This window comes from Sceloporus occidentalis, unplaced genomic scaffold (genome assembly GCF_023333645.1).
Source record: "Sceloporus occidentalis isolate IW3139 unplaced genomic scaffold, rSceOcc1.0.p SCAF_3, whole genome shotgun sequence".
Lineage (NCBI taxonomy): Eukaryota > Metazoa > Chordata > Lepidosauria > Squamata > Phrynosomatidae > Sceloporus > Sceloporus occidentalis.
The window spans coordinates 225434487-225451536 of record NW_028316983.1 but is presented as its reverse complement, the minus strand read 5'-3'; the positions used below and the strand labels follow the sequence as shown (position 1 = coordinate 225451536).

The window sequence follows — 17050 nt, the reverse complement described above, 5'->3', positions numbered from 1 at the left end:
TACTGTGTATTTTGAGGCACCTTAACACAGTGATAAAGCACGTAGAAGGTCCAGGGTTCAGTCTAGGACATCCCCATTGAAAGGATGGACTGCCAAGACTCATCCCTGAAATTCTGAAGTGTTCATTGCTTACTGTCAGAGTAGAGAGTGTTGATCTAGATGGACCAATAGTCTCACTCCATTTAAGGCTACTTTGTTAGGTCACTGTGGTTGTTTAAACAAACATAGCTGAAAGTAATAGAACATATGTTACAAAATATCTATATTTGAGTATGTTTCAATTGCACAAACTTAAATTCATACATAGGATTTACAAATGGAAAACAACTTTTAATTCAAGAGTCTTACAGGTTTTGCTTGATAATAATCTTTCTGAGGACTGCATCCACAAATAAAAATTAGGCTTTAAGGTGCCATCAGATGTCTACCCTTCTGGAAAGTTTTTAAACAAATTGATATTAAACATTGTTTTATTTTGTTTGAAACCCTATGGAATTCAATCAATGATTTATATCAAATCACTGAGTTTTCATGGGTGGTCTCAAAGCTAATAAAAGTTACTTTTTGAACTACTGCTACAATGATGGCTAAGCAATTCCAGCCTATGGCTATGCTGGCTGGGGATTCCAAAAGTAGTTTAAAAAAACTTTTTCAAGCACTGGCTAGGCTTGTACAAATTTATAATACAAGCCTCCCTCCTCCCGTGGAATTTGCTTTTTGAAATTTACTTATATTTTTAAATATTTTCAAGCCATGGATGGTTGAATCCATAGATAAGGAGAGCTGACTATATAGTTTCAAATGTGTTTTTTCTATGATGCATTGACTTGAGTGCCCTTGTGGGCTGAGAGATGGTATATATGATCTCCAATCTTGGGAAAAGCAGGTGGTGTGGTGATAGTGGTAATAGAAATGCCATTGCTCTGGCCTCTCAGGGAGAGAACATCAGTCAGCTTTGCAGGATTTAACCAGCTTCCCTACTGTCACCCTCTTTTCCTTTTGTTTGGTGTCTTTTTAGATTATAAACCCGAGGACAGGGAATTGTCAAATTAACAATGTATAAGACACCCTGGAAGCCTTTTTGGCTGAAGGGTGTGGCGTAAAGTCTCTAAATAAATAAATAATGCATAAAATAAAATATAAATAATAGGTTTTTTAACAAACTTTCCCCAAGCTCTTCCCTGCTGTAAAGATATAATAAATAATATTGTAATAATTGTTATAAATCATACTAAATAATAGGAGTAGTTTTCGTGTTTTGTAAGTGAAATGATTTTTTAAAAAAACATCACTTTTTTTAAACAGCACATCCCCAGTAAATAGCACTCTGGGAAAAATATTGGCTACAACTGAGCCCCTTCTAACATTCTGACATTTTATAGTAGAAGTCTTAATGGAGCATAATCTGATTTGCATTGTGGAAATTAAATTTTACAGGCGCCACAATCATTGGGGTTTTTCTTTGCTGGACTGGGAGAAGAAAGAAATATACAAAGAGAATCCTAGTAAGAGCACAGAGGGCAAAGCATATATGCTTTTGAAACACTACTTGCAAAAATATCTAAGCCAGAACACTGTATATTAACCTCTAATGCCTTTGCAGCCCTTTCTTATGTTTTGACTAACATCTTTTATAACTGATCCCTGAGTGTTAGCAGTGACTTGCTTTTAATTTAGCGGTCTCTCCTGAAGGGAACAAACATTTTCACAGCTGTTAAATGGTAGTTATTTTGGTTTCAAAGAAGGACCCTGAAGGTCTGAATGGTAATCACAAAGCAGTGTTGGTCATTGTCTTGTGTTTGAACAGCCCACTTATGCACCACAGTAGTTTCCTAGAGGTAATAATGACCCAAAGTAGACTAATAAACCCTTTAATGGTGTGGCTGGTCTTTCATCTCCATCCTTTACATTTATTGATCTTCACTAAAGCACTGAACAGCTTTGTAGTATAATTGCACTTAAAGAGCTATGTATAGATGCTTTTTTGATCACTGGTTCAGTGGGAATCATAATCTAACACATAGAAATTGAAGGCAATGATTTGAAATTAGGTAACTGAATATATGTGGGAATTTCAAGCATGGAAAATACCAACTGCCCCTTTGGAAACATCAAATATCTAAAGAGCTTTGGGGCCCTTACACACTACATAGTTATAATGCTATATTCCACTTTAACAGCCTTGGCAACATCCTATGAGGTCCTGAGATTTGCAGATTGTTGTTGTTATTGTTGTTGTGCTCCTTCAAATTTCTGACTTATGGCACCCTGAAGTAAAACTATTACATGGTTTCCTTGACAAAATTGCTTCAAAGGGATTTTACCATTGATTTCATCTGAGGCGGAGAGTATATGACTTGTCCAAGATCACCAGTGGATTTCTATGGCTGTGCAGAGATTTGAACCCTGATTTCCAAGATTTTTAATCTAGCATTCAACTACACCATGCTGGTTCATGGTTGCAATTTAGGGAGGGGTATTTAGAATTCTGTGCCACAAAGAGCTCTAGTGCCTCACCAAAATACAAAGCCCAGGATTTCATAGCATGCAGCCATGTCTGTTAGTGGAATATAGTATTATACCCGTTTAATGTGAAAGAGCCCTTGATTCTTAAGGAATGTTTCTTTCAGGACCCTTAGCTTAAACTGTTCTACAGTGGCATCATCACTCCAATGCCACTATCTAGGTTTTTGCTAGGTTGTTTCTTCTATGAGCAGGGATTTCTCTTCTCTAATGGTTGTTTTATAGAAAGCCTTTGGCAGGGAGTCAGATGGAGATCCCTTTTCTAGGTATTTGGAAGCTGCCCGAAGGCTTTTCTTTGTTCAGCAAGAATGTAGATGATTTGTGGATGTAGATGGTTTTCTCTGTGTATTTAATTTTAATTCAGAGGTCTATTTTGATAGTACATTGAAACCTTTATTTCTCATTGTATTATAGTACTTTATTTATCATACACTTCTGTATGCCAGCATTTGCCCTGTGGACCAACCAGCACCGTAAATGTGTAATTAATAATAATAGAGATGTCATTAGCTCAGCACATTGGATTTTTCAAGGTATTCATTTCCCAGCCATAATTTTTAATTGAGGGCTAATACACACAATGTTCTCACCATGAGAATGCCACAAGAATTAGCTACTCCTACAAAGAATGAATCCTGGCCAAGCCTTCAGAAGCACTTACAACATAGATCATCACCATCATGTTATGAGTATCCATCTTCTCTGCTAGCAATGGCTAGAAATGGCCCGTGGTGGGCATCAGGATTCTTATACACTGACAGTAGTTCATACTATATGTCATAACTGGTACTACATTTTTCAGCTTAGGTCAGAGTCACACACCATGGCTTCAACTTTGATAGCAGAATTATGTAAAAGAATAACAGATAATTGCATTCACATGGAAGGTTATTTTATACCAGGTTGCACACTATCATGCATATGTAAGTAAATGTTTGCAGAAGCACCTTTCTCGATAATAGATTGTTGGGGGGGGGGGAGCTTTTCTTCAACTACATTAGGTACATGATGTGTCAGCAAGAGAGAGTCCTCTCAGTTGTGGTTCTCCAAGTATGACATATTGAGTCATGAAAATCTGATCAGGTGCCAACAGTACATTTGTTTCTGTTATTAGGCACTGAGCAGCACACATAGACTCCACCTTGCCTGGACCACAGTTTCACCTTGGGTTGTAACACAAAACCTTTTTAATTGTCTGATTCTTTTTTCCATTGCATTGTATTAATATATACTTATATAACAACAAGTAATTTCAAGTAATTTCTCATTTATAGGGACCTGAAGGTGAACATATTGTAGGGTTTTTATGGCAAAATTTGTTCAGAGGATTTGTCCTCCTCTGAGTTTGGGAGAGTGTGACTTGCCCAAGGTGACCCAGAAGGATTCAAACCCTTGTCTCATAGTCCAATGCTCTAACCACTACACCATTCTGGTTTATATTTCTTATTGTGTGTCTTCAAATTGTTTCTGACCTATGTTGAACCTAAGATAAATTATCATGGTGTTACCTTGGCAACATTTGTTCACAGGTAGTTTGCTTTTGCCATCCTCTGAGATGGAAAGAGTGTGACTTGCCCAAGGTCACCCAGAGAATTTCCATGGCCAAGTGAGGATTCAAACCCTGATTGCTAGAGATATAAAAATGTGCACCTTCTGGTGCTGCACTACCAAAATCTGGGACCACAGAATGGTGTTAGTGCCCCAACAAACTTCAGTGCCCAGAATTGTGTAGCATGGAGCCATGGATGTTAAAGCGGGGTCAGACCGAATTATTTATGCAGTGTGGATACAGCCTTGGTTTGAGTACTATCACAGAGCTCCCTACTTTGGTCTTGCCCTTATGAATCGTGCCTCCATGATAGCCAGAGAATTTTTCACCAAGAGGTTTAAATCTGTAATGGAAGTCTTTTGTTATTGAAAGCCAACACATGGTGTTTTTCACATGGCATCATCCCATCTTGCCACAATTCTGCACTTTCCCTCTTCCAAACCTGACATTTTTCAGCCTTGAAATATTCAATTAATTCATTAATGCTGCTTTAAATCTCCTGGACTTTTGCCATGCAAAACGTCATCCCATGTGACATGTTTTGTAGTCATAGCTTTTGACTTCTGGAAAGCTTACTGCCTTTTCTGATGGATTAGTACAGAAGATCCACCTGTAATGAAGTAATTTTGTAATAATAAAATGGTAGATTGTGAAAGACAACTGAAACATTTGTTTTGTGTTATGCCAGTGCTGTAACACTGGCTTAAAGAAAAAGAAAAAAAGACAGACATATTGTTTGTTTGTTTGATTGACTGATTGATTTTTGTGTAGAAATTGCAAAAAACCACCAAGACATTGTTCCGAAGAGAAAAATGGTAGTGAAATCAGAAGGTTCCCACTCATTCTGTATGTCCAAAACTGCAAAGAGAAGAGCATTTATGCCATTGATGGGCAGATGAGGGTGGAGGGATGGAGATAGGAAAAGGTGATGGAAAGAGGGTCAAAGAACCCGGTAGTATGGAAGAAAAAAAAAACATGGAGAAATGAAGTAGATGCCAGGTAGAGATTAGAAAAAAAAAATGCCAGTGTTGCTGTGGGAAAATACAAGGGAAAGAAATAGAATGTTCCACAATCTTTTTAAAAGTATTAAAATGTTTTGGGATACAAAGAATGCCGTCATTATTACATCTCAGAGTGTGGGCACTGTGGTGACATGGTGTTGGTGTTTTTAATTATAATTATACAAAACCTAGTTATTTGTATAAGGAGCCCTGGTGCAGTGGTTAAATTTATTTATTTTATTTTTTATGGTATTTATACCCTGCCCTTCAGCCCTAAAGGCTATCAGAGTGGCTTACAGTTATTAAATGCCAGAACTTCGGCTACAACATTGTGAGTTTGATCCCAGGCTCCAAGGTTGACTCAGCCTTCCATCCTTTCATAGGTCAGTAAAATGAATACCCATTTGTTGGGGTCAATTGGCTTACAGATTGTAAACAGCTTACAGAGTGCTGAGTTCACTATTAGGCAGTATAGAAATGTAAATGCTATTGCTATTGCTTGTAAGGATAAAGCAAGCTTTCAAAACGTTTTTAGGAATAAATAAGTAACTTCAAAGTTGGTTGAGAAGTGTACTTAGTTTCATCATGTCAGGTGGATAGAAACTACATATGAATCAGCTCCCCCAATATATTTCACACTGGCTTTATTTAGAAATGAGACAAGATATTGCCAAAATAACTGGAGATCACTTGGCTTGTATTTTTTAGACCAAGCCAGTGTTTAGAAACTACACATCAAACTGACTCCAGTCTTCTTTTCCCCTTATGGCTCCCATGTGAGTGTCACATTGTGTCTGATCTGAACATTTTCATGAACTTTTAAGGGATGACCAAAGATGCTGAACTAGTTTTGGGGATAGGGTTCAGAACCTTGCATGACTCCTTTCAGGTTCACACTAAATCCTGAAGCAGATTTCCCTCATGGGAGGCAGGAAATGCCACTGCTAACCAGTCATCATTGGCAGGAGGAATAGTAGCAGAGGAGTAGTGGAACATAAGGAAAAGGAAAGAGGCATTTGGCCAACACTATCATTTTCTGAAGGGAAAGAACCCAGAAAGCTTCTTCAGCATTTCTCTTCAACAAGGTTGTTTGGTGTTTTCAATTTTTAAAAATGTATTTAGTCAAAATGCATCGTGGAGCAGAAATGGATGAATTTCCAACTGCTGATTAGCATGCTGAACCCTAATTACTCTTAATGGCTTTAGCAATGTTCTTCAAACATTTCTTTTTTGTATCACTTATCATCTCCTGCTATTTCTTTTGTGTGAACTTGTGTTCCTTATTGGGCCCATCTTTTAAGCACAACTTCCATTTTCTTGAGGAAGTTTTCTTTTCCCCAACAGCAACCTTCACACTTGCTAGTCAGCCATGCTGGTGAACTCTTTGGCTCTTTTCAGATGGTGTGGTATACATTCTAGATGAAGGTGTTACTGTGGTTTTCAGTCCCTGTTCTGCTGAGATTTGACCCTCTTGACTTTGGGGTTGTTCCCACTTAAGATTTGAAACTATTTAAAATACAACGTTTTTAATAAATTCGATTCAAAATAACACTGTTCTTATCCCGCTATCCGAATCGCTTTGTTCATCGTTCCCATCTGGTTATTTAAATCGAAGTTTTTACCTGCAAGCGTTCCTACTTGGCATGAAATCGGTGTTTAAATAAAGCGATTCTTCTCCTCCATACCTTATTTGGAGCTGTCAATCAATAGTACGTCAGAATGACGTAACGTTAATCCGGAATATTTGGAAGCGATTTATCTTTTGGCATCGTTTCCATTTCATTGACTGTTTGTGAATTTAGCGAATTTAGGAAAGCGAATTTAGGAAACCCAAGCTCTTTCCAGAGGAACTATGGGATAGGTTTTGCATGACAGCATCCCCTCTTCATGTCTCCCAAGACAGCCAGGGAGAATCCCTTCAGAGAGCACAGAGATCAATGGGGGAGGCTTCTGGCAAAGCGAATTTAGGAAACCCAAGCTCTTTCCAGAGGAACTATGGGATAGGTTTTGGAGGGCAGCATCCTGTCTCCCAAGACAGCCAGGGAGAATCCCTTCAGAGAGCACAGAGATCAATGGGGGAGGCTTCTGGCAAAGCGAATTTAAGAAACCCAAGCTCTTTCCAGAGGAACTATGGGATAGGTTTTGGAGGGCAGCATCCTGTCTCCCAAGACAGCCAGGGAGAATCCTTTCAGAGAGCCCAGAGATCAATGAAGGAGGCTGCTGGAAAAGCAGGGAGGGAGCACTCTTCCCAAAGATTCTCTTTCCAGGGTTGGAGGAGAAGGCAGATTCCATTTGAGAAATGGAGGGAGAAAGGCTCTATCCCCCCCCCCCCCCCATTGATCAGAGCCCTTCCTTGCCTGGGCGAGATCAGATGCCTCCTTGCGAGGAGCCTTCCCTTCCCTGCCTGGGTGAGATCAGATGCCTCCTCGCGAGGAGCCTTCCCTTCCCTGCCTGGGCGAGATCAGTGCCCAAGCGGGCAGGGAATGCCTCTTTGAGAGGAGCCTTCCCTTCCTGCCTCTCCTCCGTTAGAAATGGGCTCTCCCCACACAGAGGGGAGGTTGCAATTCACCGAGGGAAGCCTTGTACTCCTTTGGCAGATGCAGGCGCTTGAGCAGCCGGGACTTCAGGCGCTTAAAGCGCTGAAGAGATTAAGCGCCTGTAAACCATTAAAATAAAAAATAAAAATAATCCTTATCTCTTATTGAAAGACCACAGCGGACAAAGGGGTGAGGGAAGCAAAAATGGCGACAGCCAGACGTATGGGGACAGAAAGGGCAACATCCCCAAGGACAGCCCCATCGCACTCCGCTCCTCCCATTCATCTAACGCAATTTCAAAGGCTGTCGTTCCTATTTAAATGATCCGGTTCCTAAATCGAATCAATGGAAAAACTTAGGTCAGACCCTAGTGTTTTTTTAACACGTGTTAAATGAGGAAAACTCGAATCAAAATTTTATTCCGCTCTACAATTCGATTTGTAGTGGAGACGATTGCGGGTTGCTCTAGAACCGTTCTAGGTTTAAATCGGATCCTAATAGGAACGCCACTCCTGGGATTCGATTCAGAACGCGGGGTTTCACCTAGTGAGAACAACCCCTTTCACTTTCAGTTTCCCTTCTACTAGTTATCTTGTTTTTGAGGTTTCCTTTTTTGATGTCTAATATGGGTGTGCTGAACATCCTTGGCATTTACTTATGTATAAATTAACTTTGATGACACTTCTGGTCACTATTTTGAGCTTCTCCCATGTTAGCTGCTATTGGTAATTCCTACAAATAAATAGGTGGGGGCTGGGAATTGCTGTTCCACTGTTTCTCTACTACCATAAGTAGTATGAAATCCTGTCTTGCCATGGTACTACCACTGATTTTTTTTTTAAAAAAAACCTGAAATTTATAGGTTCTGCTTTGGAAATAAAGCCAGTGCAGTGTAGTAGATTGACCTTTTGATATGTTTCTGGGGGACCGGGATTCGAATTCCCGCTCAACCATGGAAACCCACCTTGGTCAAATCACACTCTGTCAGCTTCAGAGGAAGGCAAAGGCCTGAGCAAATACTGTCAAGAAAACCCCATGATAAGTTCACCTTATGGTTGCCATGAGTTGGTAGTGACATGAAGGCACACAACAACAAGAATCTTGGAAATATTACTAAGCAAGCACACTAAGAATCTCATATCTCCAAAAAATATTCTCTAGTTTTGATTAAATCTAAAGCTGAGGAGAAACAGAAATCCTTCCATCTGTGCATGTCCAAACTGTCTCTCTCCATTTCCCTTCCTTGTTGATCTGATGGCAGGAACTGCATGGAGAAGAGGAACAAAGTCTCCCTGCCTCTTCTCTGCTTCTCTGTTGTTTGGCATATACAAGCCATGTGTAAGGAGCAATGGAAAAATATGATTTCCCCAGTGCTATTGACTGCTTTTATTACTTTCCCATATGTGATGATCCCTGGGGTCCAAGCAGCCACCCTGTTCTTGGCCCTTAGCCCCAGCGGATGCCTTTAATTTCCCCTAGAGTCTCCTGGGTTTCTGTTCCTGCTCCTTGCTGAGCTCAATGAGGCCCCTTGAGATCCTCTAGTCAAGCTGCCACCACCCAGTAAATCTCCAATGAACTCCCCTTAGCAGACACTGGGACTTGCTAAGGACTTAAGTTTCTTCCCTTGCTAACCTAAACAAGCAACCACCGAGTTAAGGCACGTGTATAGGAGTATAGGGCCAGCAGATACTTTTAAAGAAAGGTATTTATTCTAACTAGACAGAATAGAGCAGTGATGGTGAACCTTTTAGAGGCCGAGTGCCCAAACTGCAACCCAAAGCCCACTTATTTATTGCAAAGTGCCATCTCTCTCTGGCTTTCTAGTAACAAACTCTGGCAAACTCTGTGCTGGGGCAATGGCACATGTGCCCACAGAGAGGGCTCCGAGTGCCAACTCTGGCACGTGTGCCATAGGTTCGCCATCACTGGAATAGAGCAATCAGGTATCATTCATGCAAGGCCTCCGTGCTTTGCAGGTACAGAATACATAGTTACAAGTTACATTTCAGGCAAGCCAAAAATAAACATAACAAAAGCCTAGACACACTAGCTAACACATTTCCTAAGCTACTCACACAGAGATGGGATCTGCAGTCCTTGATGGGTTTTTGGATGCAAGGAACTGGCCCCATTGCCTGGCTCAAACTGCATCCCTTAAGCCTGCCCTCTTGGCACAGGCCCAACAGCTGGGCTTCCAAAACAAAAGAAGACCCACAAGGCCACATGGCCTCACAAGGGAAAAAGACTTTTGAAGACCTCTATTGGAAGGTTCTTGAAACTCCTGGTCCTGCTCAACTGATTGGCCAGTTTGGGAAATCCTCAAATGGCTGGTGGCCCAGTCATTATACCATAGAGTTGCTAGATGGAAAACTGGAGAGGTCTTCTGTACATTTAATGATTGTTTATCAGAGGGATTTTCAGTAGTTGTTGCATGTTATCTTGTTGCATGACCAAGCAAGGCCTGCTGAAATTCCTTTTTCTGCACAACCATCAAAAATACAGGTGATGTCTCTAGTTTTCAGTCTGGCACCCTGATGTTGTCTCTAGTTTTCAGTCTGGCATCATAGTATAGTGGTTTGAGCATTGGACTACAACTGCCCGCTTGGCATTAGAAACTTCCTGGGTAACCTTGGATGAGTCACACACTCTCAGGCCCAGAAAACTCCATGATAGGTTTACCTTAGGGTTGCCATAAGTCAAAAATAATCTGAAGGCACACAACAAAAACCCTGTTTCCCAGCACTCCTAGAATTTGGTTCAAAGCAATAAGTATATACTTTTGGCCAGCACTATGAGGGAAGTGGGTATTCAGCAAGGGATGAATAAAATACTGTTGTTGTTGTTGTGTACCTTCAAATCATTTCTGACTAATGGTGAACTTAAGGTGACCATATCATTAACCCTCAGTTAAGCATATTTCTTTTCCACTAATTTTTCTGCTAAATTTGTATTACAAAATTTAAAGGGATATTAATATAATTAATATATACAGACCTCCCTGATTTGTTAAAATTCATATTTAAATGTGAATATCTACTGCCCTCCTGTGGCAGAGTTGTGGATTAGACCCAAATTATTGCCAAACAAATGATAGATTTGACAATGCATAGTGTTTTACTGTGGAAATAAACCTTTTACAGTTCAGTTGGACAAAGCATCAATCTTTGTTCTGGGAGCACCTAAGCTACTTCTTAGGCCATACCACTCAGAATTTTGCAGGTACCACAGCCAGTCTCCATGTCTGACTGGAGATTTCTTGGACTTGTAGCCCATATAAGTAACACTTCCAATTTCCCCTGAGCTTCCCCCATCAGTGAACATCTCACCTGGCATCCTCATAGGGAAGGTGAGTCATTGAGGCCTTCTGCATTGGCTTGGTTGGATGCAACTGGGTTTACTTCCTCATTTTGAATAAATTAGTACAGTATTTTGAAATGGTAATCATTGTGGTTGTATTGGAACAAATCCAGTATAAAATGTAAGTACTGTAAATTAATGAAATAATGGAAACCCTCTGCCTGTCCTGTCCTGTCTGTCTGTCTGTCTGTCTGTCTGTCTGTCTGTCTGTCTGTCTGTCTCTCTTTCTCTCTCAAAGGCGGGATACAGACCACTGCTTTGCGGTGGTCTCCCGCCGGCGCCATTTGCTCCGCGAGGGAGCCGCAGCAGCCAAACCGCGTGGCTCCCACGCGGAGCAAAAAAGAAGCTCCATTTCGGAGCTTCTTTTTGCGGCGCCTTTATGACGTCGCGAGGCGCCGCTGGCGCATTCGCGACGTCATAGGCGCCGTGACACGTCTGGACGCTATGCGTCCAGTACGTAAACATGGCGGCCCCCATGTGGAAGGGGCGCCGCCATGTTGTACGTATTCTATACGTACTAGGGTTAGGGGGTGCGGAAGCACCGCCCCTTCCTAACCCTACTACGTATAGAAGACGTACTATATGGCGGTTTGTATCCCGCCATAGGGACTTTTTGTATGCTGATTTTGAAAGAGCTACAAGCACTGAAGTATTACATCCAGGGAATAACAGGGAAATTGAAATGTGTGTAAAGTGCTGTGGTAGTGGTGTGGGGGGCCCCTCCATATAACAGTTCCATAGCTTCCAATGATTTTTACTTTCATTTCCCAGATTTCTAGCCTTGCAGTAATTTAAGAGGCCAGTTCAGCACTTTTGCAGAACCATTTGTCTCCCACAGAAATGGAAGCGGGAACCTATAAATATGTTTTCCCTTTTCTTTTTAAAACCCCTTTATGAAATTTCCCTCTTTTCTTTTTTTTCCTAACCCCTTTATGCTTTAGCATGACATTTTGACTACCCATAGCAGTATGCCAGCATTCCTGGGCACACAGGATACTACTCTAGGCTGGAAGGTTGATGAAAGCAATTAAATAGCAGACACTTGGGACCCTTTCACATTACAGAGATATAGCACTATGAGTCTACTTCAAATGCCAGGGCTGCACCCTATGGAATCCTGGGGTCTGTAGTTTGGTAAGGCACTAGAGTGATTTGGCTGAGAAATCTCCCTCCCTAAACCTCAAATCCCAGAATACTATGATGATGATGATTGATTTGTTACGGCATATAGCCAGTATAGAAACAATGGGTAGGAATTTTTAGGTATGGAGGAATGGAAGATAAAAGAGAAAGAAGAACCTGTGGCTCTCCAGATGCTATTAAATTAAAGTTCCCATCATCTTCCCACCATTGGCCATCTTATCAAATTTTAACTTCAATCACATGAAATATGTACATGTAAATACATTTAGGCTGCACATATGACACTGTATAGGTATAGGTAAAGGTATAACATTAATTTTGCTAGTTTTTTACATCACAACTATTGCCATTACACTATTTCATTACAATATGATTTATGAGTAACATTTATACCAAAAACATTACTAAGGATTCTGTATAGTGAGGTTTGGGAGAAAGTCAGTGGGGAGGTGACACCATAAGTTATCACACTGAGTGACAGCAAAGTGGCATCACTAGGGCTAGCCCTAGTGATGCTACTGCTCCAAAGTGCTTAGCTGAAACTAGTACTGAGAGCTTTTATATTTTAAATCCCTTTCCCTACTTCAGACAGCAGAATCCTACAGCCTTTCTCATCTTTTACTGTTTCTCAGTGTTTCTATGGAGAGGGAGACTGTGTATACACACACACATATAAAGTAAATATAAATTTGTAGTTAAAAAATAAAAAGAGATGCATTTTTAGAACTTTCATGCAAGCCTCTCTCAACTTCACCTCCTCTTTTTTATTCATTTTTTGTCTCTTTACTTTAACAAGGGTAACCATAATGGATGGTGGGCTCTGAAGGGCAGTGTAATCATAGTAATAGAATAATTATTGAAGTCTAGCTTTGATAAGTTACTGCAAGCAAAGAGCCTGGTCTCTGGAGAGGATACAGGTCTGGGAAATAAGCCCTGTAAAGCATACCTTAGGAAGCTGGGTATGATTGTAGAAAAGAGGTCTGAGAGACGACATGGTAGTCATCTGTAAATATTTAAAGGTATGTTATACGAAAGATAGAGCAAGCTTGTTTTCTGTTGTTCCAGGGACTGGAACATGAACTAATGGATTCAAATTACAAGAAAGGAGATTCCACACCCAAATTAGGAAGAACATTTTGATTATAAGAGGTGCTGAACAGTGGAAGAGACTCTCTTGGAGAATGGTAGCCTCTTCTTCTTTCGAGGTCTTTAAATCCAGGTTGGACGGCATCACTAAGGTGTGCTTTAGCTGTGTATTCCTGCATGACAGAAAGTTTAATTAGATGGTCCTTGTGGTGCCTTCCAACTCTATGAGTCTGCATTTTCTAGTCAGAAGGAAGTTCCAGCATACCTAGGTTGGGAGCTGTTTGGATTCTACACAGCTTCAGCTGGCCTAATCTTGGCTTAGCTGAACTTTGGCCATCTTTCCTAGTTAGCTTGCACAATAGAATCTTAGAATCATAGAACTGAAAAGGACTTCATGGTCCAGCCCCATTCTTAACCTCATTCTCCAGGCAGGATCTTAAGTAGAATCATAGAATAATAGAGTTGGAAGAGACCACAAGGGCAATCCAGTTCAACCCTCTGCCATGCAGGAATTCACAATCAAAACACCCCTGACAGTTGGTCATCCAACCTCTGTTTAAAGACCTCCAAAGAAGGAGACTCCACCACACTCCGAAGGAGTCTCTTTTCCTGTAGCTTGCATCCATTGTTCCAGGTCCTCTTCTCTGGAGCAGCAGAAAACAAGCTTGCACCATCCTCAATAGGACATCCCTTCAAATATTTAAACAAGGCTATCATATCACCTTTTAACCTTCTCTTCTCCAGAGTAAGTATACCCAGCTCCCCAAGTCTCTCCTCATAGGGCATGGTTTCCTGATCCTTCACCATTTTGGTTGCCCTCCTCTAGACACACTCCAGCTTGTAGTGCATTTCCAAAAGGTTCAGCCTCTTTTAGCGAACATCTAGAGAAGGAGACTCTAGTACCCCTCTAGGCAATTGATTCCATTTCCAAAGTGCTCTCATTGTCAAGAGTTCCTTTTAATATTCAGTTGAAATCTACCCTCCTGTAACATAAAACCATTAGACCAAGTGCTACCCTAGGAGTAGCGGAGAACAAATGTGTGCCCTCCTCCTTGTGGCAGTTCTTAACATATTTAAAAAGTATAATCACATCACCACTCACTTATCTTCACCAAGCTTAGCTCCTTCAGCCTCTCCTCATATGTTCTGTTTTTCCATACCTCTTATCATCCTTGTTGCCCTTCACTGAATCTACTCCAACATGCCTATATCCTTCTCTATATCCTTCTTAAAACAAGACATCCAGAACAGAAAGCAGGACTCCAGATGAGGCCTGACCAGCACAGAATATAGTGAGACTATTACAATTGCAAGTAACTCCCATCATTCCCAGGCAACATGCCAGTGATTGGGTTTATTGAGGAAAACTGGAGTTCTAGTCCAACATATCTGGAAGATTCCAGGCTGGAGGCAGGTATCAGGTCTAGTGAGGCTTGTATATTGGGGTGAACAAGAGGGTCTTCTCTGTTGTGACACCTTTGTAGAATGGTGTCTCTGTTAAAATTGAGTTGATTCCAATGTTGGATGGCCTCTGCTATCAATTGAAGATTTATTTGCTTATCCAAGCATTTTCTTATTCTCCTTATTATTAACATTTCAAGTTATCCCTGATTTTTGTGACTTGTTTGTAGTGGATTTTATTACTTAAAGCTACTGCTTTTTTCTCTTGTAGATTGATCTGAGGTGTAAAAAAATGGAAAAGTGGTATAAAAGTGCTCAAAAACAAAACCATAATATCTCAGTGTGTCACTCCCATTTCCTTTTCTTTCTTCCCTTCCTCCCTCCCTTTTTTTCTTTCTTTCTAGGTAAGAGGACACCAAAGGCAAAGGACAAGAAAAAGAAGAAAAAGAATTTAATGGAAAGAGCCCAGAAGCAGCATAGCCTCTTCTTAGCTACAGACTGAGTTAGTCAATAAGAGACTTGCATTTTCTGCCTATACAAATGGCGCATATATATATATATATATATATATATGTATGTATGTATGTATGTATATGTTTTTGCAAAATGCACAGAAGCTGCTACCGGCTCCTGCACACAGATGCACTGCAATTCAGCTGCTTAGTTGCAAATAACTTGTGGGGGGTGGGCTAGGGGATGAGGGAGAGAAAGAGAATGTCAACAAGCTTGTTTGTGTTATTTATACTTTTATTGTTATTTGTTGTTTTTGTTGTCCCCCCCCCCCCCCCAAAAAAAAAAAAAACCTGGAGACATCCAGGGGTAGAAAAGCACACTGAGTTGAATCAGTGGATTTGTATCCCATCTGCCTCCTCCCCAGTGTAAAAGCCTTTTTGATTTGCTTTGTTTTGCTTTTGCTTTTGTTTTAGCTCAGTGCCTGCAAGATAGAGACAGCCAATGTCTTAGCCTAAAACTTTGCAGCAGGAGCATTGAGGCTGCAAAAAAAATTGCAGTTGTTTAACAGACTTGTGCATATTTATATAAGGAAAGGAGGCCAGGGAGTTAGGATTGCATTTATGACCTTTGTTTCTTGTATTGTAAATTTTCAAGAATAAATAACACTAAGCAGATATTCATAGATAATGTTCTTTGTCCTCAGCACCTGTTATATTGGAACAATTGTATAGTCAAACTGCTCTTAACTGATATGTTGCAGGAGTTGCTGCTGAGCATTTCAGGAGCACAGCAATTCCCATGTGTCTACTACATATAAATAAACCTATTTACAATATAAGTGTGTCTGCTTTCTTCCATGAAGCTCATATTTCATTTTCTGTTTTATGTCACTTTGATTCTAGGAGAGGATGCCTATTTGGGGGCATAGGGACATAATGTAAGGGTCAGCAAGGTGTTCTGGGAGTCAAATTGTAGAAGAATATTTATCATATGAAATCTCTTCTGATTGAAATATGTTTGGCCTGTTGCTGTTCCTCTCTTTGGATTGTTTTCCAAAGAGGTGAACAACTGAGAATGATCAAGGTCCAAACATCAGGCCAAACTGCATAATCAGATCTCCTTTGGTCATAGGGCCAAACAGACATGGAGCCAAACTACAATTAAAGGCAGCTTGGATGATGTATGCATTGGATCAGAGCAAAGGTGTCAAAGAAAGAGAAATTCAGAGATACAACTATGTTAGTCTGGAATATCAGTAAGCAAATGGAACTTGCAGCACCTTTGAGACTAACAGTCCAAAAGAATTTTATGTATGCCATATTGTAGGAAATGCAACATTGCTCAGCACATAAAGATTTAAAGATGTCTAAGAGCAGTAGTGATATGGATAAGTAGTTTTTGGTGACCCAAAATCTCATCATCTCTTCGGAAATTATCACATGAAGCTTCCCTCCTGATGCTGTTGTGGCTTTTAAAACACCCCAAACAGCAACAGTTCATTTTACATTACCATACAATTGTGAACTTGTAACAGCTTGCTGATGCATCTTATCACACTATTGTTCTGTTTACTTGTCAGCTATCCAATATTTAAATAAAGTAGTCTTGACTTCTTTGAGAATGGTGTGTGAGCAAAGAAACCTGTTTAAATTCTTTCGTCTGGCCCAAAATGAAATGATTGCCTCCTCAGGAGTAAGATGTCTTGCCTTCATTGGGTATGGAGTGTGTGTGCAGAGAAACCTCTTGAAACCCACTTTCTTTCACCCAAGATGAAATGATTACTTCCTCGGGAGTAAGAAGCTTTGGCTTCATTAGGAATGGGATGAGGGAATGCAGTGAAACCTGTTTAAATCCTCTTCTCTCTGAATTACCCCTGAATGACCTATGGAACATGCTTCAATAATGGGTGAACTGTGTGATTGACAGCTATTCTTGAGATTTTCCCATTCATTAAAAACAGCGGCAGAAGCACAGTCTGACTACAGGATACCAATTGCCTA

General features: G+C 40.5%; 1 protein-coding gene across 2 annotated transcripts in view; it reads left to right on the top strand.

Annotated features, from left to right (window-relative positions):
• Positions 1 to 15850, top strand: part of LOC149317573 (R-spondin-2-like) — a 152484-nt gene extending 136634 nt beyond the window's left edge. For both annotated transcript variants that reach the window (XM_089518939.1, XM_089518938.1), the window contains exon 5: positions 15002 to 15850. In XM_089518939.1, the coding sequence (XP_089375065.1) occupies positions 15002 to 15099 (98 nt within the window). In that variant the 3' untranslated portion in view covers positions 15100 to 15850. The remainder of the gene's footprint in view (positions 1 to 15001) is intronic.
• Positions 15851 to 17050: the final 1200 nt, after the last annotated feature.